The sequence below is a fragment of the Dendrobium catenatum genome, unplaced genomic scaffold (assembly GCF_001605985.2).
Source record: "Dendrobium catenatum unplaced genomic scaffold, ASM160598v2 original_scaffold_268208, whole genome shotgun sequence".
NCBI classification, from domain to species: Eukaryota; Viridiplantae; Streptophyta; class Magnoliopsida; order Asparagales; family Orchidaceae; genus Dendrobium; species Dendrobium catenatum.
The window spans coordinates 307579-331785 of NW_021586606.1; the positions used below are offsets into that span (position 1 = coordinate 307579).

The 24207-nt window shown below is 35.4% G+C and overlaps 2 protein-coding genes across 3 annotated transcripts; one reads left to right on the forward strand and one right to left on the reverse strand.

Moving 5' to 3' along the window:
- Window positions 1-2244: 2244 nt before the first annotated feature.
- LOC110098550 (small nuclear ribonucleoprotein SmD3b) lies at window positions 2245-18333 on the forward strand. Its single transcript, XM_020825412.2, has 5 exons — window positions 2245-2530; window positions 3468-3520; window positions 3609-3675; window positions 3777-3833; window positions 18065-18333. The coding sequence occupies exons 1-5, from the start codon at window positions 2372-2374 to the stop codon at window positions 18122-18124; spliced, it is 396 nt and encodes a 131-aa protein (XP_020681071.1). The 5' UTR covers window positions 2245-2371; the 3' UTR covers window positions 18125-18333.
- Window positions 18334-19146: 813 nt separating this feature from the next.
- Window positions 19147-23886, reverse strand: LOC110098552 (chitin elicitor-binding protein-like). Of its 2 annotated transcripts, none has more exons than XM_028692749.1 (4): window positions 23057-23886; window positions 21450-21570; window positions 21171-21361; window positions 19147-19555 (listed from the first exon to the last, which is right to left on the reverse strand). In XM_028692749.1, exons 1-4 carry the CDS (start codon window positions 23706-23708, stop codon window positions 19368-19370), a joined length of 1152 nt encoding a protein of 383 aa, XP_028548582.1. In that variant the 5' UTR covers window positions 23709-23886; the 3' UTR covers window positions 19147-19367. The 2 variants fall into 2 exon arrangements, with proteins under 2 accessions (XP_028548582.1, XP_020681074.1); XM_020825415.2 differs by having other exon boundaries at window positions 21168-21361; window positions 23057-23885.
- Between the last annotated feature and the right edge of the window lie 321 nt (window positions 23887-24207).

Here is a 24207-nt window from a genome sequence, read left to right on the forward strand (position 1 = left end):
CAAGCAACCCATTTAAGTTAGGTGATGATGAGTATTTATAAGGGTCAAATAACCTTGAAGTCATGACCAATCATTATGATAATTTAAAGGTATCAAGATAATGCTTTTTGACAACTTCAATAATGTTTAATGAGGTTGCACATGCATATGTTTTGATCATCAAGGCAAAATATGTAATACCCACTAAAGCTTGTGCAATTACACATGTTCTGACCCAGACTAGTAAAGGCAGTGTAATAGAATTTATGCATTAATACTTCATTTAGTTACTATCAAGTACTATAGCTAGCCCATCATTACATCATATAGTCAAGTAATGAAAATATGAAACTCTAATTATACCTAGCCTAGGATGCACAATGTCATATTATCTAGTACTATATGCTAAGTTATGTAGGCGGCTATCTAATTAAGTATTTGATATTCAAGTTATATGCTAGAATGTGGATATTCATAATTTTTTAGTTTAATCAATAATGGTTTAAGGGTCCCCAATTCATTTTATGATTTTATGAGTTTTAAAACTAAATGTCATAAAGAACAGAAAAGGTGAACATAATTCATTTTATATATAAAAAAAAAAATCACCCTATAACCTAAGTTTAAAAGAAATGTGACATTATATAAAAACCTGAAGGGTAGATATAGTCCATTATAAAATTCTTGTTCTTAATTGTTGAAAAATTAAAACAATAATAGAGGACTAAAATACTAATTAATATAATTAGCCCTATGATAAATTATGCTGCCATGAATTCTTAAAGCTTATCCTAAGGTGAAGTGGCCCAACAAAATGATCTAAAGGTCAATTAAAATAGTGCCATTAATATGTTTTTATGGTTTTTAACATTTTTAAATAATAATGAGATTTTTTTTGAATTTTAATAATTAGAAAATAAATCATAAAATATTCTCTATGTATCTCACCTAATGCTTGAAGCTGGTCTTAATATACTTTAAATTCAATGATGTAATTTTTTTAGTGTTTTTAAATAATTTAACTTTAGTACTTCTCTCAAAAGTGTTTTTTTATTATTTAAAGAGGATGAAAATTAATTTAGTGAATTAAATCACACGTAAATTTTAATATAAATAACATGAAGTGTTGCCTACGCATTTTAAGGAACTTAAATATACATTCCTAATTTTATATTTTTTAAATAACATGAAGTATTACATTCCTAATTAAATATACATTCCTAATTTTATATTTTTTAATTATTTTTTAAATAAAAATAGGTTTGAAATACTTAGAAAGTTCTAGAACTATAAACATTTCTAAAGTCTTATCAAAGATTAATTATGTTAAAATAAACCATACCAAATAAGATCACAATTTTAGAAGTTGGAATGAAGCCATTATGAATTTCTTAAGATTCCGTAAATTTCAAATAAAACATTGATGTATTGAAAATAATAGTTAATTAATTTATTAGATAAGTTTGATTTCAATACAATTTTAAAAATTAATCTCGCATTTTTTTTTATCAAATTTTGATTTATTAAGAAATTTTAAGTATTTTGAATACCCTAAATTGGATTAATGAGATTGCCTACTTATCATTGTCGATTATCAAGCACTTTTAAATGAGCCAACCTCCTAGAGGTGGAGCTGAGGCCCATAGAGACTCATAGCTTCAAGCTTGACCGGATGTCTTACATCTCGTGTTAGTCTCAAGAAGGAAAAGTAAAGTCCCGATTTTTAAGAATGGTTGGTTCAATACACAATCTATTTAAATAATTTAATTTAATATATAATTATTTTATTAAATATTAAATTAATTTAAATATAACACAAATTATTTAATAATATATAAAATTTTAAATTATTATATACCAAGCATTAATTAATCATTTAGTAAAAATTTATATTAAATTATATACTTATATGTAAAATAAATTTAGATTAAATATAAAATTTAAAAAAAAATAAAAAATATTTAAATTTAAAATTATAAAATAATATTATGCCTGAATTCTCTTTATTTTTTAATCATATTTATATGGTTATTTTATTTAAACATTATTTAAATAATTTTAATATTTATTGTTCATTTAATTTTATTAGATTTTCATATTATTAAGAGTCTAAATTTTTAGAATTATGAAAATTTTTTAGGTTAAATAATGATATTATTATATTAGTTTTATCAAATTTTAATAATATTATAATTATTATTATTTATTCCATTTGGTTCGACTCCCGTTGAATCCGTCGAACTGGTCCGATTTTACAAGCTTCGGCATTAGTCTAATGATTTATAGATTTTCTTTTCCAAGGTTTGCTAACATATTGTCTGTGAAGACTAGGGTTTTTGGATGACTTGACGAAGCTCCGCTGCCCAACAGAGACAAGAGAGAGTGAAACGAAATGAGCCGGAGCCTTGGGATTCCGGTGAAGCTTTTGCACGAGGCGGCGGGACACGTCGTGACAGTGGAGCTTAAGAGCGGCGAGCTCTATAGAGGTAGCATGATCGAGTGCGAGGACAACTGGAACTGCCAACTCGAGAACATCACATACACCGCCAAGGTTCCTTTTATTTTCTTCCTATCCTCTCTTTCTTCACGCGATGCGCTTGGACAGGGGTGGGGTTAGGTTTCGTTTTGCCTTCTTTTGCTCTCTGGTAAATGTGTCCGCCTTTGTTTCTCGTATTAGTTTTGTTGTTTCTCTTTGTCCATGTTAAGTTTGCTCACTTTTCTTGATAAAGTATACTCTGCGATAGATATAGGATCAATGGTACTACGAAACCTCAATCGATTATTTTAAAAATTTTCTGCGGTACTTCTTTGGCACATTACGACAGTTGGAAAAGCAGAAAACCAACGCAAAGGTGAAAAATTTAATTAAAAAAATTGAATTCCATTAGCTGCTGCTCATTTTGAATTAAGGTAACATAAACATTTATGATCTTTGGTCCATCCTTCTCCATTTTTTGAATTGCCAATTCTGTCAATGTTAGGTTTTGGGCTGTAGTCTACTTTGTAGACACTTTGCTTTCAGTTTAGCGGGTTCATGAAGGAGTTGTTATGTTTTTTGTACTTTTTATTATTTTTCAACTCTTACTGCTGTCAAAATTACATCTGCTGCAAAGATATATTATGGATCACGGTGTCTGCATCCTTCAAAATCTGCTTGCCCCGTGTTGTCCCACCCCATACACACACAATGATGGTTTTCTCTGATCTGTCACATTGCTATAATCAATTGGATCCAGCTTTGAATTCCTCCCTGGAAATTTTAATGTTGAATTTGATTAGTAATTGAGAAGACAGTTTCAAAAGCCCGATCCTATAGGTGTAGCCAACTCTGAAAATTCATAGTTGTGTTAAAACCGACCATTTTGTTATTATTTTTACTCTATCAATGTTATGTTCCTTTTTGTTATGTATCTCAACATCTTAATCAACAACTTGCTGTCCTGTGTTGTTAATGTTTTGAAAGAGTACATTTTATGAATTACACACAGGATGGTAAAGTGTCACAACTTGAGCATGTTTTCATCAGAGGAAGTAAAGTCAGGTAAGTTTTGGTATTAGATAAAATTTATTTCCTTAAGTCACATATTCTTTTCTTAGTTTTTAAAACTGAACTTGCGAACTTTCTGCAGATTTATGGTCATACCTGATATGCTAAAGAATGCTCCAATGTTCAAACGTTTGGATGCAAGAATCAGGGTATGCAGTCAATTCTTGTTTCCTTTTCCATCAGCTTTTCTCTACTGTTTCATTGATTTTGATCAAGGGGATCTCATACTAACTATTTGGATTTTGTAAAGGGCAAAGGATCTTCTCTTGGTGTTGGGCGTGGCCGTGCAGTCGCAATGCGTGCAAGAGTAAGTTTATTTTCAGAAAATTGATTTTCTTTTTTCTTTTGAAATAATACTCTTTGTCTATCCAACATCTTGTGTGCAAGCATATGTAGGTATGGACATGCATTCATACGCTTGAACTTTTTATGTGCATGTTCTTGCATCATCATCATCACCATTATACTTTTCCCAACTTTTAAGAAACTAGCTCAAATTATCATAGACTTCCTGAAAGTTGAAAAAGGCAACCCTCATCATCATTAGCATCATTTCCACTACCACAACCATTACCTCAAAAATGTAGGCATGAAGTAAAGTTATGCATGGACCTTTCTCTTTCTCATACACCTAAATAGCATAATTTTATTAGCAACCAAAAAGAAAAGGTAAAAAAAAGGGATAATTTTGTTTCCATATATTATGCATGGGTTTCTATTTGTTTTTTCTTAAAGTTAAAAAATGGTGGTTGAAAACTTGGTGTTGGTGGGGGGTTTTCATACTGCACTATATGTTAATGAAACTTTTTGCATGTGTTTATTTTAACAACTTGTCTGATAATCTTATTTTAGAGACCAATGAAAGTGACATGTTTTGAGTTCTACATTGAATCAAGAGTGATTGGTTGTTTTACTTATCATTTGAATAACGGAGAATTAGATTAAACTGGCGGGTGAGATGATTTATTCCTTTTTTTTTTCAAATTCTCTGATTTATGTCTTGTAAGTTTGCAAAACATCCAATCATTAAATGAATAGAAGGGGTAGAGGAAGAGTAGACAATTTGCCAATTAGGTGAGTACATAATATCAGTGTTATATGATTATAAAGGAGAAGTGTTAGAGTAAATTTGTTATTAATAAAATTATTCAAAATGATTTGCAAAGAATAGATTTAACACTTCAGATGGCACTGAACATAAATGAATGAAAACTAATGATTCATAAAGTTAAACCCAAATGGTTGGGATATGACTAATAATGAAGTTGAGAAAGTTTGTGTTGGCTCTACTATACAGTATAAGAGGTTGAATGTTGAATTATTTTCACGACTTTTCATAACTTCAAATATCAATATTAAATACTAAAGGCTGCTAAAATTTGGAAAAGAAATATTGCAAAATGAAACTAATGGAAGGAGGCAACAAATGGAGTTGCGTAGATTATAAGCTATTTTATATTGGGAACTTAATATTAGGAATGAAAATAAGAAGGCAATGCAGAAATGAAGCGAAACAATAAGTTTTCTTTAGTTGATAGGTTTATTATTACCATTATTAAGCTTATTTCTACTATACAAGCAGTGAATCTTTATGCTCCAAAATTGATCTAGTGAAAAAATTAAAGAAATACATTTCGAATTGATATATAGATTACTTCAATGTATACTAAGATTTAAATGATAATTTTTGCTGGGGATTTAAATGGACATGAAGCTGCTAGCAAATAGGTTATCAAAGATTAATAGTATTTTTTTTGGATATTTCAATGTTGAGCTTAGGTTGATTCAGTAAAAGATGGTTAGTTCTAATAAAAATGTTATCATAAAAATTTTTGCGAGTAAAAATAGATTGTACATTAGTAATGAGAGTTTGTGAAGTGATTAGGGACGGAGTGATTACAGAAAAATTGTTTGGTACCAATATTCAAGAATAAAGGAGATACTCAAGATTGTAATAATTGTGGATGAATCAAATGTATAATGATGTTTTGGGAGACGGTAATAGAACAAAGACATTGGAAAAAACCTAGTAGTTCTGGAGAATTAATTTGACTTTTTCCATATGTTAAAATTCCATGGAAGTAATTTGTGGTAAGGCAAGTAATGTAGTATAGAGAATGGAGAGCATGATCCAACGATTTTTATTTATTTTGATAAGGCATGTGATTAAGTTTTATCATAGTTGATTTGATGCACAATAAAGAAGTAAGATATGTGTCAAAATTATGTTAAAGTAATTAGTATATGTATAATGAAACATTGACTAGTCTTAGAAGTAGTCATGGAGTGATAAAAAGTTACCAATTATAATAGGTTTGTATCAATAATGTACATTGAGTTTGTATCTTTTTATATCAATTATGAAATGCTTTCAAAGGGTCTTCGTTGTGAGGTTTCTTGGCTTATGGTTTTTGTATATGTAGTTCTAATTAGGGAGACTTTGTTGAGATAAACAACAACAATGTATTGAGATAAGTGAAATATTTTAACAACATAAAAAGGAATTAAAAGATGAATGGTTTGTAATCAGTACAAGAAAGATTTAATATATGCTATACAAAATTAATGGGTGTGATAGTAACAAATAGTAATTAATATTATTAGAAGATAAAATAATATATTGGTATGACAGATTTAAGTATCATAGATTTATTACTCAAAATTATAGAGATATATATGAGTATATAGCTTCTATGTATGGTAGGGTGGCTAGAACGTGATGTGCTTCATGCATTATTTATGAAGGTGAACTTTTAGAGAATTAAAGATAAAATTTAACAAAAAAATGCAATTAAATTAGGCATGCTGTATAAACCTGAGTGTTGGGCAATAATATTAAAGTTGTTGATTGTTGTATTGAGCACATCGAAAATGAGAATATTTAGATGAATGTGTGATAATATACTAAGAATTATTGAAATGATGATGCGAGTGACATCTAGTTTTTAATTGAAGATAAGATAATTTAAACTATATTTAGGTGATTTGGACATGCATAATAAAAGGTAGAAAATGCATCAATTAGATGGGTAAATGAAGTTAATGTCAGAGGACTAGGAAGAAAAATGGGTATACCAAATGTGATATGCATAGAAGTTGTTTAAAATGATTTGCGAATGATAGATTTAATGGTTTAACACCTAAGGCAACACTCAATAGAAATAAATGAAAAGTTATTATTGATAAATCATACCTCAAATATTTGGGATAAGTAAAATGATAATAATGATTTAATATTATATGTGAAGTGATTAATGATTTTCATAGAATATTATTCTGTAATTGAATACAGAAAAATGAAAGAGGGTTTATTAGCATTAAAAATGGAATATTTCTTCTAAGATGTAACAAGAAGTTATGAATGATTTATGGTAAATCTTGAAGTAAGCATCTACATTTGATATAACAAGTATCATAAGCATATGCCTTAGCATTAGGAGACAAAAGAATAAAAAAGTGAATGTTATATGAAAGAAATTTCATTTTAAAGAGAATAGGCTCTGGAGTGCGGAGTTTGGAGGTGTAAAAATAATTGAGAGAAAAAAATATATCCTTTAACAATGATAAATAAAAGTAATTAATCATAATAAAAAATAATATACAAACTGTAAATGAAAGATACATGATTGTGAAAAAAGCCACACCGGTACATAATTTCTATATTAGATTGACATCTTGAATTATATGGATTAAATAATGAATAAATTTAATAAGGTAAGCGGAAGGAGGTCAAGTGGCTTTACGTAATTGTGTTAAGAGTGAATATAGTTGATAAGCCCTTAAGAAATATTTGTTTGAGCCTTGTTCAATCTAGAATACCATGATAGCTTACTTGATCTATGTGTAGTGATGGCGAAAGAAAACAATGATCATTTTGAATCTACATGGTAAGATAAAACCTATGGAAATCAACACTAGGTTGCATTAGAATTCCGATTGGCTCCAACCCCAATCTCGAAGATATCCTGTGTCCTATTTTGGTTCTTCGACATTATTATTCATAACATTTAGGGCTAACATTTATCCATTCATTACCCTAAGGACATAATGATTGGTTCAACTCCAATCCTAAAGACAAGGTGCCTTGGAACATAATCCTTAGATCGATTGAAGGATCAAAGTGTCTTTAGTGGCATGTCATTTTTGTCGAACTCATTATTTGCAATAAGCGAGTGATTATTGTGAATGACATAACTTATAGGACTTTACCAACTTAAAACTTTTTTTGACATGCAATAATTTTATGTCATTTGTGAACTGTTTTTTTACTTTCCCTAATCGACTGATTTGTGAAACAATATAGCAGTTGCAGGAATTATAGGAAAATTTATAAAAAAATTGATAAACTTTGTAATTAAAACTTATTGTTTAACCAGATTAGATTCTAGGAACCCTTAGTTATTGTTTGCTTTGGCATGCGGCTACAAAGTAGATTAGTTGGAAACTTAAAATAGCATCAAAACAACATTAAAGATTAATGTGCAACTAACATAAATCCACCAGTTAACAATTAGAATAATCACCTTGAGTTTTCCTCACTCACACTCTTGAGGGCTTTTAGTGGGAGAATAATTTATGCAATAATAATAATGCCACCAAAGTGCAGAAAGCGTTTATAGTCTTGTTCAAGGAAAATCCAACCGAGAAGGAGGTAGTTGATGGATGATGGAGGATTTGCCACTGAACGAGAAATTGATGCTCGTCGATGGTGTCTGTCAAGGTGAAGATGATCCGATTGATGTAACCTTCGATGGAGTGGTCTATCTTGAAATTGATGTCAAAGAAGGGAGGCTGAAGAATATCTACTCGTCCTTGAGAGTCATACATAAATCCATGATCATGCTCCGAATCGGCCATTCATGAGCAAGTAGGCCGAGGGAAGTTGTGTGTCTTCTTCCTTAGATGACATATCAAGCATGGGAGAAGGGATGTAATGGAGGAGGGAGGGATTTGGGTGGTCAGCCAAGGCTAGGAGAGGGGCTAAATTTAATTTTCAGATTTTAGAGATGGGATAGGGAGGGAAGGTAAATTCCAAAATCTGAAATTTAATTTCACATTTAAGTTGGAATTGAATGTGATAAATTGAAATTTGATTTTTTAATGCAAAGAGGGAAAGGAGGGGGGAAGGGGCGGCCCATTGATGGAGCCTTTGATTGGTTAAGATAGGAGAGAGGAGGAGAGAGGAGAGGGGCAGCTATTACCTCCTTAATTGGAGTTCCAATTGGGGAAGTAAATAATTAAGAGAGAGGGAGGGAGGGAGGGGCTGACCAAAGGGAGTGGGATAGAAAGGTGTCCACATTCATTGAATGTGTCCACATGCATTGAATATGGAATTGGAATAAAATCCAATTTAATTTCAGATTTATAGTAATTGGGGGGACTTATTAAAATATGTTTATATCAGTTAGGAAAATTTTTGAAATTCAAATTCATTTGAATTCAAATTAGGAGACATTCCAAATTAATAATGTGCTAAATTAGGAAATTAACACATATAGGAGAGCAAGGGTGGCCGGCGGCTAGGGCTTGGGGCAGGAGGGCTTAGGGCCGGCGGCTAGGGGAGGGATTTTGGATGACGGTTTGGTAAGGGTGGCCGGCGGCTTGTGGGGCGGAGGAGGAAGGGATTGGGATTGTCCGGTGGCTTCTGGAGAGGATGTGTCTGGCGAGTAGTGGAGGGGAATTAGAGAATGAAAGTTAACCATGAGCTCGGACACTTCCTGCGGTTGTTGGGTGTTGCTTTTGCCTTCACCTAGGGACTTCTCTCTAGAGCTCTCAATAGTCAAGAGAACATGAATGCAAAATTTTCATTAATCATCATCATATAATTGTTAGGGCCCTCATATACAGGCCTCAAAGTAAAAAAAGAAAAGAAAAGATGATGTGAGGTATTTGTTTCGTCAAATTATTTCTTAGGCTGCTTCCATATATGATTCAACCTAAGTCTCTGAAACCAAGTATGAGGATACTAGGTATGCAAATAAAATACTTCCTTTCAATAACACATAAACAAACACCAAATGATGAAAACTTAGCATGAAACACAAGTGGGAAAATGGTTAGGAAGTCGCACAAGAAAACAAAGAAACAAAACACAAATTATAATACCCTCAGAACAACCACTAATGGTCATCTCACATGCACATCACAAAATAGGAAAATGTGCTCAAAGGAAAGGACAAAACAGATGGCCACCACATAAATTATGATCCATAATTATGGAGAGAAGAAGTAGAAAAAAGACCGAAACGAAGAAGTAGCAGGAAGGTAGAAAATAATTTGCAAGCTTAGAAGAAACCCTCAGGTTTAACTCACAATAGTTTAGAGAAGAAAGATACAAGTGGAAGGGAAACCGTTGAGAGAAGAAGTAGAAATAATATCAAGACGAAATGATGTGAAATGGCGTCGAAATTGTTCGGAAATAATAAAATAATTGCTTAACTAGCCAATATAAAGATTAACGTTTCACAATTATAGATTTAGGAATCCTTAGTTGCAATGTTGCTTAGGCAATAGTACATGCTTTGAAGACAGGACAAACATATAAGTGAAACCAAATGTGCTTAACAAAAATCCACGGGTTAATACTTAGATAATTCACATTGAGTTTCCCTCACTCGAGGTCTCTTAGGGTTTGCGGAAGAAAGATATCAACATTACCGATGTGGTCACCACAAGGAGGAGGGAGCTTACAATACCGTCCAAGAGAAAGCTAGGAGTAAGAGGACTAGGTGGATGATGTAGGATTTGCCACCGGGTTGGAAGGTAGAAGTCGTCGATGGCGGTTGATAGGGAAAATAGTATTCGATCCACGTACTCTTCAATGGTTGCGTCGATCTCCACGTTGATGTCAAAGAACGGCGATCTCAAGACGTCTACACGCCATTGGGAATCAAAGACAAACCCATGGCTGACGTCCGGGTTGGCCATGCATGATTTTCCAAAGAGGGAAAATTGAGAGTGAGAGAGGAGGGGATGGGTATGGGGTTCGGCCAGGCAATGGGGGGTTTGGAAGGGGAATGAGGAGGGGGCTTGAATTCTAGAGTTTTGTGGTGGAGGAAGAGTAAGATTAAATCTGAAATTAATTTCAGATTTGATGGGTAATTAGGGCTATGTTTATTTAAAATTTGAATTTGAAATAATTGGGGAATTAGGAGGGAAAGTGGGGAGAGGGTTGTATTAATTAGATCCTTAATTCATGGGCTCTAATTAATTAGAGAGAGGAGGTGGGAGTGGTTGGCCAAGGAGAGAAGGGGTTAGGTATTAAGGAGGTGGGCCCGAGCAATTAAGGAGATTGATTACTTAAATCTGAAATTAATTTTCGATTTAAGTTGATTGGGGTTTTCCTAAATTGAAGGAGGGGAATTTAAGAAGAGTTTGAAACTCAAATATTTGAATTTGAATTTAATTCTCTCCCTAAATTAATGGGGCTAATTTAAGAAAGCATTTATGGTGGATTCGAATTCAAAAGTTTGGAGGGAATTATGTGGCCGGCGGCTACGGTGGGGGAGAAGGATGTGTCGGCGGCTTTAGGTGGTGGAGGAAGGGACCGGCGGGTGGAGGGTGCCTGATGGGTTTCTGGCCGGCTTGGGCGGGGTGTTGGGAGCCAACGGGTGATGGGAAGGGGGTGGGGATATGGTGCTGTCGGTTAGGGGAGATGGGTAGGGGTGTGAGGGCTGTCGGTTTGGGAGGAGAAGGGGGAGGAGAAAATAAAAAAAATGAAAACCAAGAGCTCACCCGTTATTGGGCTGTTGGGTATACTTGGTTGGCCTCTCCAAGGCTTCACCACTCTCTCTACAACTCCAAAACGTAAGAGACATAAATCTAATATTTTTTTTTATTAATCATCATCCAAATACAATAGAGATGACATATATATAGGCCTCAACATAAAGAAAACCAATGAATTAAATGCCCTTAGGGCTGCAACTTCAAATAACCACCCATAAGGGTAAAAATAGTAAAAACTGAAATAAAAATAAACTAATACATAAAATATGTCGAAGATATAAGCTCCTAATCATAGCCATCGATATTCGGTGCTTCCTCTAATAAACGCGCCAGAATCTCCTGTTGATGTCCTCATCACGAAGTAATATGGGGATAGGGAGAAGACCAGTTCGCAATCTTAAAAAGCCCTCGAGTTTACTTTTTTTTTTTCTTTTAAAAAACCCTTCTTTGCACAACAGAATTCAACCATAATTTATAGGAGAAAGAAGGGGGAATAACATTTAATAGAATGCATAAATGTGCCACCAAAATAGCTAATTAAAACCACCAAATTCAGCTCACATTAAAACTTCTTGCATAGGAATCAACAAAGAGAAAACCGAGCAGCCAGCAGCAGGGAAACTAAGTGGCCAGTAGGGAATCCAAGCAGATAGCAGAGAAAAAAAAAAGAGAAAACCGAACAACACATGATAAAGGGAGCAAGAAAACACAAGTGGAAATGCGATGGAGTGTATTGACCTGAGAGCACCCAACCTGGCAATGATCATGGGTAGATTTCTATCATAGGGCCTTACAAAATAAAATTACATTATGTCCAAAACACACTAAAAAAACATAAAATAAAAATTTGACCACATCAGTAGCTTTAATATTGGTTATTGAGGTTCTTTCCTAAAGTGATTGTTTGTTTTTCACAGCTATAGCTATTCAACAATGTAGTGATAAATGTCTTTAATCCTATGCTGAAGTTGCTGCTTATTATAGTTTGCTTAGTTCTCATACCGTTGATGTGTATTAGCTAATTATTGTAGACCGCGCCAAATTATTTAAATTATATTAGTATGTTGATAACAACACTAAGCAAGATAAGGGAAATTCAAAATGCTGTTGTGTAACCAATCACCTTTTGTACTATATTTATGAACACAGCTCAACCAAAACTACCTCTTTAATCACATTGGCTTATTAAATGCTTTAGTTAATTATTGCCGCAACATCCTCTTATAAAATAAGACACTACACCTACTGTTCATTTTAATCAAATGAATTTAATACTCTTTATCCTTTATCTGTCTTTAATCCTCTCTTGTTACTATACTATGGCTATCTCTTATTGTCATGGTATTAAAACACTTGCGTGATGGCACCATTGCTTTCTTTCCATCGCCAATAGCTCCATGAATCTTTTGGCCACATCAACCACAAACAACAACAACAACCACAATCACACAATGTTGAAAATGGACACTCCCAGGCCCTTCCAATTGAAGTTTCTCATGTCCAACATTGAAAATGTTTTCCATATTCAACTCAGTCGAGAACCACACGACTTGAAAGTCATAGTTTCTCGGAACTCTCCCAAGCCAATGGTTTTAAAGGCTACTTGGATGGATCCACTCCATGCACTTCCAAAACCATCGTTGAAAAAGGCGACACTTTCCTCATCAACCCACAATATTAGCTTTGAATCCTTATTTACCAAACTAGCCACATCCTTATACCATCATATCGCCCTCCTAATTGCCATATTTCGGAAATCCTTTCTCTTTCCATGACATCTGACAAACCATCAAATGCTGGTTGTAGTTAACCAACTGAATTCGGTATTAAGTAACTCAAGAATGAACACCATATATCAATGAAGGGTCAATCCATGGCCATCAAAAGACATGTCGATGTCATTGCAGCGGCTGAGGCTTACCTTGATTATGATGATAGCATACTTTATACACTAAACGGTCTCCTTCCAAGTTACTAAACATTCAAGGCAATAATACACACAAAATTACTTCCCAGTAGTTGCTTTACAACGGAGAAACCTATCTTACCACTGAGGTTACTTGAGATCGCCAACTCACTCAGCCCTTGAATGATTAACAGTCTCTCATCACCACTCGCAACCATGGATGCGGATGACACACCAACTAAAATACTCGAGGTTCCCCAACATACCTAATAGGACAAAACATTGTTATTATAGCCAGGGGTGGGAAACAAACCTCTACACCTATCAAATGCTATATTTGTGACAAGATTGATTGCTTTGCCCATAATTGCTAACACCGCACCAACCTTTGCTACAACAACAATGTCAATCACAATACCCACACTCTGTTCATTGGCAAATCACCTAACATCGAGGAATGGTTGTTCAACATCAATGCCACCTTTTATTTAACCTCAGACCACCTCAGCTCTTCAACACCAACCATACCATGGCAATCAACAAGTCCCTCTCGCAATTACCAAACCATATCTATCTCCCATACCGGTCAAGGCATCTTTCCAACTCCAACTTGTAAGCATCTTCTATCACATCATTACATGTTCCTAATCTCTCACACAACCTCCTCTCTACTCATGAACTGGCTATTGATTATTCCTACTCCATCTCCTTTGATGCCTTTTGCTATACTATCAAGGACTCGAAGACCAAACTTCTTTTTGTGATAGGTCCATGCAATTAAGGATTATATATTGTTCGGCTACCCCCAAGCTCAAATCATAGTCAATCAAATTAGCTCTCCTCACTTAAACACCCTTTTCAACTCGTTGACACAATAGGCACATCAATCCACCAACATCCATTTTCTTCATCCCAACAAAAATGACCCCCCTACTCTATGTGCCTCTGTAAAATATTTTCGTTGCAACTCATTTTATGTAGCGAAATCCATCAGATGCACTTTACTTTATCAACCTCTCTTAGTTCTACATTCTATAAATGATTCAATTAGATGTATGAGGACCTTTTCCCAATTATTTCTAATTAAGACTAGAAATATTACATTTTCATTATAAATAATTTCTCTTGCTTCGGTTGGGACTTGGGACTATTTAATGCTATTCAAAATTGAAGGATGACTCAATTCCTTGAATTTAAGCTACTAATTGAAAATCAATTCAACAAATCAATCATGATCTTCCACTCAGATATTGGAGGTGAATTACAATACTATTTTCCAAAACATTTCCATCAAATGTGGCATCATCCACCGAACTACATGCCTAACCCTTGTGCAAAATGGCATAGCAAAATGAAAACACTAACATATTATAAAAGCCAATGACACTCTCTTACATGAAGCTAACCTAACTCACCGCTTTTGGCCTGATCGCTTAGTTAGCCACCTACTATCTAACACTCAAAATACTTCTCCCTACAAGTTAATTCAAAATAAAGAACCCAATTACTTGCACCTCAAAATTTTATAATGTTTATGCTACACCTGGCTCCAGTCGCACTCTCCAAAAAACTTGGACTTAAGTCTGCTCCTTGCATATGTTTTTGGATAATCTCTCTCTTGCAAAGGAAACAAATGCCACAATTTCATCAATGAAAAAAAAAATATATTTCTTGACACCTTATGTTTGATGAACTTCAATTTCCTTTTCATCTCAACCATACCATTTGCTAGTCACCATCCTCCCCCACATTTAGTTTCTGAACTTTATTCCAGCCTAAGAGGCACTACCCAAATCATCAACTTCAATACCAACACCCTCATATTGCCAAATCCTAACACTAACATGCCTTGGTATGAACCCTCACAAACTCTGACAGCATGCTCCTCCTATTGGTTCCTTCACATCTCCCCTCAATAACCACGACATCCCGACATTTCTACCCACTCAATGCAAACTTGATTCAAAATTGGGCATCTCAAATTGGCACACATCTTCACCTGCTCCACCCCACTCAATCTCATGATGACCCCAACCACCTATGCACCACTATAGGCAAAGATAATAAATGGTGGCAGGCCATACCTATTGAATTCCAAGCCCTTTAAAATGAATGAACCTGATCAAAATATCCTCGAGAGCAAATGGCTGTTCAAATCCAAATATAACTCTGATAGTGCCATTGTGCACCACAAGGTTTGACTTATCACACAATGCTATAATAGGAGCCAGATGTTGACTATATTGAGACGTTTAGCTCCATTGCTAAAATGCCAACCATCTTCATTCTTATTACTGTGGTTCTTCATCATGGGTGGTAGTTAGCCAACTTGACATTTCTAATGCCTTATTACAGGGGGATCTTCATGAAATAATCTACACGGTATAACCATAGGGATTCATCAACTTGCACCATCTTCGTCCTGTCCTCATTTGTAAAACGCTTTATGAGCTTAAATAAACTCCTCGGTAATGGTTCATCATATTCTCTGATCATCTTCAACACATTGGGTTTCTATCTTTGGCACAGTTGATACCTCCCTCCCTTTTACTCTACAACCACTATGACATCATCATGTGCATTCTTATATGCGTCAAGGGCATCCTCCTTGCAGGTAACAAGCACAATACTATCCAAACCCTAATTGCCAATTTTAAGCAAAGGTATTGCATGCGGGCATGCGCCACCTAGGAGATCTCTCATATTTCTTAGGAATCCAAACCATTGAACAATCTGCCACAATCATGTTAGCTTGATTGACTGTAAAACTTGCAAAAACCCCACCACCTTAATATCACAATCCTCTACAGGACTCAACAGTAGCTATTCCAATTGTACTATACAGGCATCATCGGAGCCCTTTAATACCTGACAATAACCTGAATGTATCTGCCCTAATGGTGTCAACCACCTCAACCAGTATATGCATCACTCTCCCACTCACCAATTCCAACTCCTCAACCGTGTCTTGTGATACATCAAAGGTACCATCATCTACAGCCTCCCCATTTGCGGCAGGTCACTACACTTTCAAGGTTACTCTAATTGAGCTGGTGACTTCCCCGATCCTAAGTTTACATTTGGCTGCTTTGCGCTTCTCAGTTCCACTATGATCTCATTGTTTGTAAAGAAACAATCCATGGTGGCATGCTCATCCACTAAAGATGAGTGCAGAGCACTTTCCATGGTGGCCACCAAACTCATATGGCTCTACCGGTTGCTCTACTAACTCAATATCTTGACAGCCTTAACCACTCTCTGGTACTGTGATAGCATCTCTGTTATAACCTTCACCAACAATTTAGTTTTTCATACAAGAATCAAATACATAGAAATCGATTTTCATTTCATCTGTGGTTGCATCAAGAGAACGCAAATAACAGTCCACAAAATTGCCGCTCAAGGTCAGCTGGATGATATTTTCATGCAGTCCCATTCAATGATCCCTTCCAACTTCTAAGTGATTCCTCACTTTGAGTGACGGTGACAACAGCACTAAGCAGATTAATGGAAATACAAAATGCTGCTGTGTATCATCACATTTTGTACTGTCTATCACCACCAATTAGCCAAAATTACCTCTATGATCACAACCGCTTATTCAGTGCTTCAGTTTTCTATTGCTGTCACATCGTCCTATATAAGACAGCATTATACCCACTTCACATTTTAATTAAATGAATAGAATATTATTTCTCCTTTTCCTGTCCTTAATCCTCGCCTGTAACTACACTATAACTCTCTACTGTTATAATATGTGCTACTGTATAAATTTCGTTTCAGATCATGAATAACAATACTTTTCCTACGAAGTCCAAAATATGTCCAAAATATCAACAACATATGCAATTGTTGTGTATCAGAGAGCAAAATATTGTTATTATGCTGCAAGCCAAGTTGAACTCCTATTATTTGAACAACCTGTTTGATAAACACGAGAGCTTTTTATATTCTTGCAACTTAGACTTGTACCTCTTGCAGTAGGGCTAATTGTGTTTCACAATTCCTTACCATCTCACGCTAGAGTTGCTGAATTTCCAACCTTTATGAAGGAACATGGAAGTAATGATCTAATAGTTGATATTTATATAATTCCTTTCTTCCCTCATTTTAGGTTCTCTTTCCCTATCCTATTATTGTTGTCCTACTTAAAGCCTACGCCCTAGTAGCAAGGAACATGAATGGAATGAGAGAGCCATCGACCTTTATTGGCTTATGAGATCTAATGAGAAACCTATATTGTATTATGCTAAAAAAGGTGGGCTTACTCTTCATGTCAATAGATAAAAAAAAAAAAAAACCCAATGGCTTAAAAGCAAATCTCAACAGAAAACAGTCAACAGAAATAAAGTGCTGATCGAAAGTTTAAAATGTGAGGCCAAATTGGTGGATTTTAAAGCATAAAACATTTAATTGCAATTAATGCTTAAATGTCTGACCTAATTTAGTAATTTTAATTTACCATCTCACGCTAGAGTTGTTGTAAAAAAAAAAAGTCAATCATCATTACAGAAAAGAGTGTTCAATCAGTATCAATTCGTAATGACCACATGTCATAGACTCATAGTTACTATTGATCTGGATGCTTGAATATTTTTTCAATATGAAAAGAAAAAATCAACTTTTTTGCTCTTTGGATCATAGACATGATAGAAGATGAAGAAACATACCAAAGATGGAGGCTGGTAAAGGGAGAGATGCTCTCACCTTCTCTCTTTCATTGATATGTTTTCTTGTACTGCTATCTTTTATCACAGAGTTACAATGTGTTAAGAAATGTCGATGATAGAATTTGGAGAAATACAAAATTAGTTGACCTTTCTTTTTCAGCTTTAAATTATTGTCATTTATGCTTTTCTTTTTCAAAGAATTGAAATTTTCTCATAATTTGTTTTCTCATCCAGGCTCAAGCTGCTGGTAGGGCTGCGCCTGGTCGAGGTGGCCCTCCTCCACTCAGGAGATAGTCGAATTTCTATATGAATTATTGATTTCCACTAGTCAGGAGTTAGTCAAACTTCTTTATGCGGAAAATTGAATTGCTTTATTAAGTTGTTTTTGAAAGAAGCCATGTAGATTATTTTACTGTTCTCACATTTCTGAATCTAATGGTTGCCTGTTTTTGAACCTTTTTTTTTCATTATTTAAAGATCTGCTCCTTACCTCAACCTCCAAAGATTGTGGTACTATAAAACTTTTGGGAGTTGTGATTATCTGATAAACTGATAGTTTTTTTCCCTTCATATGATAAACTTAGATTCGGTATTTGTTTTCATGTGGGTAGCTGTAGTATAGAACCAGGTAGTCTTTATTGTGCTTAAGTGCTGATATTCCAACGTTGCTTTGGTGGTTATTGGATTCAAGTTTTTTTTTTTTTAATTTTTATTTGTGATCATTGTAGAAGATAAGATTTAAACGAGAATTTGACCCGGTTAGATAAGATTAGAGAGTCACCTTAGATGGTTTGGTCTTATAAAATGACGGCCTTTCGATGACACGGTTAGGAGAGTAGAGGTATTAGAGTTGACTTATGTTAAGAAAGGTAGAGATAGACCTAAAAAGACTTGGTTAGAAAATATTAGGAATGACTTTTTTTTATTAGATTTAAACGAGAATTTGACTTTTAATAAGACACAATGGAGAAAAAGGATTCATGTAGCCGACCTCACGTAGTGGGATAAATGTTAGCTACACGGTTACATGGCAGTCATTAGTTTAATTCCTTTTGTAATATAAGCTGTAGCCTGTACTTTCTTTACTTTATTTGTCTATAAATACCTCTTGTAACCAACAGTCAAATGAATGAAAAGTTTCTTTCTTCTTTATCCTGTTTCCTACTTTCTTCCCTGTTCTTGGACGAAAGCCACTTCCTGGCTTACTCTTTCAACAATAAAGACTTGAGTTTGTTATTGTTGCGATCATTGTAGCTATAACATCCGCTGAAAGATAACACAATAACTTTAAACATATAAAAGAAAATACAAATATAGAATTTTGCCAAAATTTGTGCTATATTAAATTGATATAACAATAAAATTTCCTGATACATCTTTATTCCGTAATGAATCGCTCTTTGAACAAACACGTAGAAATAGTCTCTGGTGCAAATGAAACCGGCATAAGATGGTGCCTACAATCCAAATCAAAACGTAAACAAAATGAACTCTGCTATGATGTTTTACATTTCCATTCTGCCATAAAAGAAAGAAGTCATGCACTATGACTGGAACCAATAAAAGCAACGATAAAAGTCATCAGCAGCCACATCCAATTTCCATGCGATATTGTCCGAAAACTGGAATGGTTGCTTGCCGGCGGCGAGCCTCCACCAGGCGTTGAACCTCCACTAGGCGTTGAACCAGCGCCACCTGATGGCGATGGAGCCGGCGCAGGGGCACCTTCAGCAGAGAAATTTAAAAATAAATGTTCAGTAGATGATCATTTCGAATATATAACGAGTAATTTAGGAAAAATATTTTATATTGCAGTTTTTTTGATAAAATTTCATTAGAAAAAGAATTAAATGAATAATATCTTAATCATCGTTTCCTGTGTAAATTTCTTACGAAGCAAATGCAATCAAATTTATTTCCATTTGGTTTGCAGTAATAAGGTAACAAACCCTTGTAATGTAGAAAAATGCTTTTCAAACCAAATTCGTTACAATCAACGCTACCTGTGCTGTTTTAGTTATTTAAAATTTAAATTTTTTATTTTTTTTCGTAGGCTGTCTGATAGTTCCAAAAATTGTTTTTTTTTTTCGTTAAAAATTTTCAAATAGATATACTACTCATATTATCAAGCAGTTTTTTTTTTCAACAATTTTTGTTTTCGTTTTAAAAACAAATTAGTGTATTTTTATAAAAATTTTAAAGTGCAATGGTGTGATATTTTTATTTGGTTTTAAAATTTTATTACCAAAAAAAACTAAGCATTAAAAAGGCATTTTCATTTTTAGTCAAACTATGACTTCGTTTGGGACGGTTTTCTTGCTGCTTCTTTAATAAGTAGTAAGAAAGCCACCACAAACGAAATTATAGTTTGACTAAAAATTTTATTAAAAAAAAAAAAAAACCTAAGCATTAAAAATGTATTTTCATTTTTAGTTAAACTATGACTTCATTTGGGACGACTTTCTTACTGCTTCTTTAATAAGCAATCAGAAAGCTGCCCCAAACAAAACCTAAAACGAAAGCCGCTCCAAACTAATTAAAAATACATTTTCATTTTTAGTCAAACTAAGGTTTCGTTTGGGATGACTTTCTTACTGTTTTTTAGTTATTTAAATTTTAATTTTTTTTTATTTTTTTCGTAGGCTATGTCTGATAGTGCCAAAAAAATTTTTTTTTTCGTTAAAAATTTTCAAATAGATATACTACTCATATTATCAAGCAGTTTTTTTTCAACAATTTTTGTTTTCATTTTAAAAACAAATTAGTGTATTTTTATAAAAATTTTAAAGTGCCATGGTGTGATATTTTTATTTGGTTTTAAAATTTTATTACAAAAAAAAAAAAAACTAAGCATTAAAAATGCATTTTCATTTTTAGTCACACTATGACTTCATTTGAGATAGCTTTCTTGACGCTTCTTTAATAAGCATTAAGAAAGCCTCCCCAAACAAAGTCTAAAATAAAAGCTGCCCCAAACTAATAAAAAATGCATTTTCATTTTTAGTCAAACTAAGGCTTCGTTTGGGATGACTTTCTTAATGTTTCTTTAATAAGCAGTAAAAAAGCCGTCCCAAATTAGTTAAAATTTTTTACTAGAAATCTACTGTAAGAAGTAGTAAAAAAGTTGCCCTAAACAAATTCTAGAACGAAAAAAAACACAAAACGTTGCCTTGGCGAGGGCAAATTATTATGCCAGGCGTCTGGATTCATCCAAAGGCGAATCCGGATGCACCATGTCACCCCGACCCCGATAAATTTGGGTGACATGGCGCATCCGAATTCACCTCAAGACCATTAAGAAACCTGAAAAGCAACAAGCGCATAATATATGACTTACTGCTACAGAGCGATCGGCTGACGGTTTTGGTAAGGATGTTGGTGCTGTGAGAAGCTGTGGCATTGGTGTAGCCAGCGTAGGCGCAGGTAGTTTGCTCGCAACCGGAGTTGCTGGTGCCGCCCAGGGAAAGCTGGTTGTTGCATTTGACCGAAGAGCAAAACTTGTTCAGGCCTCGAGTAGAATGGCACGCGAGCCTGTTCATGATTCATCCATGACGTTACTTAATAAAATTCAAAATTTGAATATATTTCGAAGAGCAGAGAGGAAGGAGAGAGAGCTCACTGGTAACCAGAGGCAGAGCTGCAGCTGCACTGGATGCAGTCGTTGGCTGTGAGCGCGTAGCTATCGTTGGAGAGGCGAAGATTGCTGTCCAATGATGTGCTGCTTATTGCAGAAGAGCAAGCTGTGCAGAGCCAAAGAGTAGTAATTATTATTAATTACTTGGTTTAGTGTAGATATAAGCTTCGTTTGTGATGGCTTTTCATTAAAAAATTGTTTTAAGAACCAGTAACAAAGCCGTCCCAAACCAAAGCCATAATCAACACTTGGATGGCCCTCTGGATATTTAGAGATCTAATTAGGCTGTGAGCCTATGAACGTTGGTGCTATCTGTTCTAATGATGATATTTGCAGTTCACTAATACTTGCTACCTGCTTGATTGGCAGAATATTTATTTGATGAGACTTGGTCAATATTGGCGTCCACCGGCCACCTAAGTGCATTTCGCTTAAAAATTTAAGCTAATAAACGAGTTATATTTTTAATATGAGGCTATTTTTTCATTTGGTAACTAAATCATATTTTTAAAAATGATAAAAAGTTGTAAAATCTATCATTTGATTAGGGCATCTCCAAGCAACAATCCCATTTTTCACTCCAAAATATAGTGAAACTAAAAAATACTGTGATTCATCTCCAATCGAACTTCATTTTGCGCCGTAACTGTCTTTCTCCTCTTTCGCGTGTTTCTTTTGCAAATCCGGTAGAGACAGAAAAAAAGCGTAGGTGAGCAATGCCACATAAATATTGATGTTGCACTGTTCACCCATAACCAAATAGCAGAAGTTTTGTCATTTGGCTAGAGCCCGCGAGCAACGAAATTCATGCGTTTGGAATTCGGTTGGAGAAGGACTAAGTGCATTTCGCTTAAAAATTTAAGCTAATAAATGAGGTATGTTTTTAATATGGGGCTATTTTTTCATTTGGTAACTAAATCATATTTTAAAAAATGTTAAAAAGTTCTAAAATCTCTCATTTGATTAGATGCTCGGTACCAAATTTTAGAATTTTGAAATTTTGTCCTCTAAATTTATGTTTTTCCCTGACAATGAGTAAGATCCCAATTTTCCTCCGGTCACAATCCAATCCACGCACACAGCGGCTGAGTCGCCCCTCTTCCTTTTGTTAACACCGTGCCAAGACGCCACTGCGCCACACCACTACTCCATGCAAGATGCCACCGCCTCGACGCGGCCTGTGGAGCGTGCTTGCGCACGACGCCGCCACTACGCCTGCTGCCTGTACGCCGCCGCAGCAACCTTTATTCACCCTCAAAAGAAAAACTTGTTCAATCCCGGTCTCTGTAAGTCTCTGTGCAAAACTCTGGAAGCTGTATTTTCCTAATTAGATCATCAAAATTTGATTGCGATGTCTTGGTTAGATCTAATCAAATAGATCATTCATTAGAGTAGTAGATCTGGCCAGATTTGATTGGATCGGTCTAGTCTAATGGTTCTTACGCGGACTCATTAAGGAAGCTCGCACTGGCATTAACCATTTAAATAAAATATATTTGGGTCAATTCAGCATATTATTATTAAATTTATGTTTCAACTTTCAGAGATAGTAATCAGCTCAACCAACACTGTCATAGAACAAAAAATCAAACCTTTGAGAGGAACATCTATAGCCTGTCCCGCCTCCAGCTTCCGCGGATCAACAATCCCATTAATCCGAAGCAGCGTCTCCGGCGATGCTGCAAACTGCTCCGCGATCAAATCTATCGTGCTTCCAGGCTCCACCAGGTGCGCTAAATGCACCACTTCCTCCCCATCCACGGCGTCGCAGCTGCACGGAAGCGGTATCCACAGCTTCTCCCCGGCGTGTATCTTGTACGGGGCGGCTATACCATTTACCTCAGCAATTTCCTCATAAGTTATTAACAAGTCATAGGTGAGCCGAGCTATGTCATCGAGGCCGGCGTCGGTGGGCTTGACGGTGTAAACCGGGGTGTGGTTGGAGCGGCCTTTGCCGTCGGCGCAAGAGCAGGGGAGGGGGACGCGGACGACGGAGGAGGCGGGGATGGGGAAGGAGGCGGGTGTGGAGAGTGGGAGGTTGTTGGCGCCGAGGAGTTGGGAGAGGGTGGGGACCTGGAAGAGGGAGAGGATGGCGCCGTACGTCGTGGAATTGGGGGCGACGTAGCCGGCGAGGCTTTGGCATGTGGTGGTTCCCGAGCAGTTGAAAGTGACGGATTCGGATGAAGAGATGAAGAGGAAGAGGAAGAGGAAGAGGAGGAAAAGGAATGGGCTTGAGTGCTCCATCTTTGCTTCTGAAGTGTTCTGATTTTCTCAGCCTAGAATCTGTTCTATCGCGTGAGCCTTAAATCTCTGTTCGCGGACGATATGCACATTGTACGATAAGAAGAAGCAAAGGTGGACGGGGAAACGGTAAAAGGATTGACTCCGTGAAAGTCAGTCGTGGTCTACGTTAGCGTGTTGGAAGAAGGGGAAGTTTTATGTAACGACGTTAAAAAGTATTTTTAATGAGTTAAATCTATAATTGACAAATTAAATCTTTTCATAAACTGGGCAGTAATTTGTTATGGAATGTTAGGTAAAATAACTGAGATAGTTTGATTAGTGGGCGAGTGCGGTTGGAAACCTTTAAATCCGTATTGAAATTCCTTTGAGCGGCAAAGTCTTTTAAGTGGGGCTCAATCAAGTGCGGGTCAGGAGGTTTCTGGAGTGGGTGCCTCTTCTAGGTTAGCCGAAAATTAGTCACACCGCTAAACGCCCTCCTGGAGGTGCCAGTGGGATGATA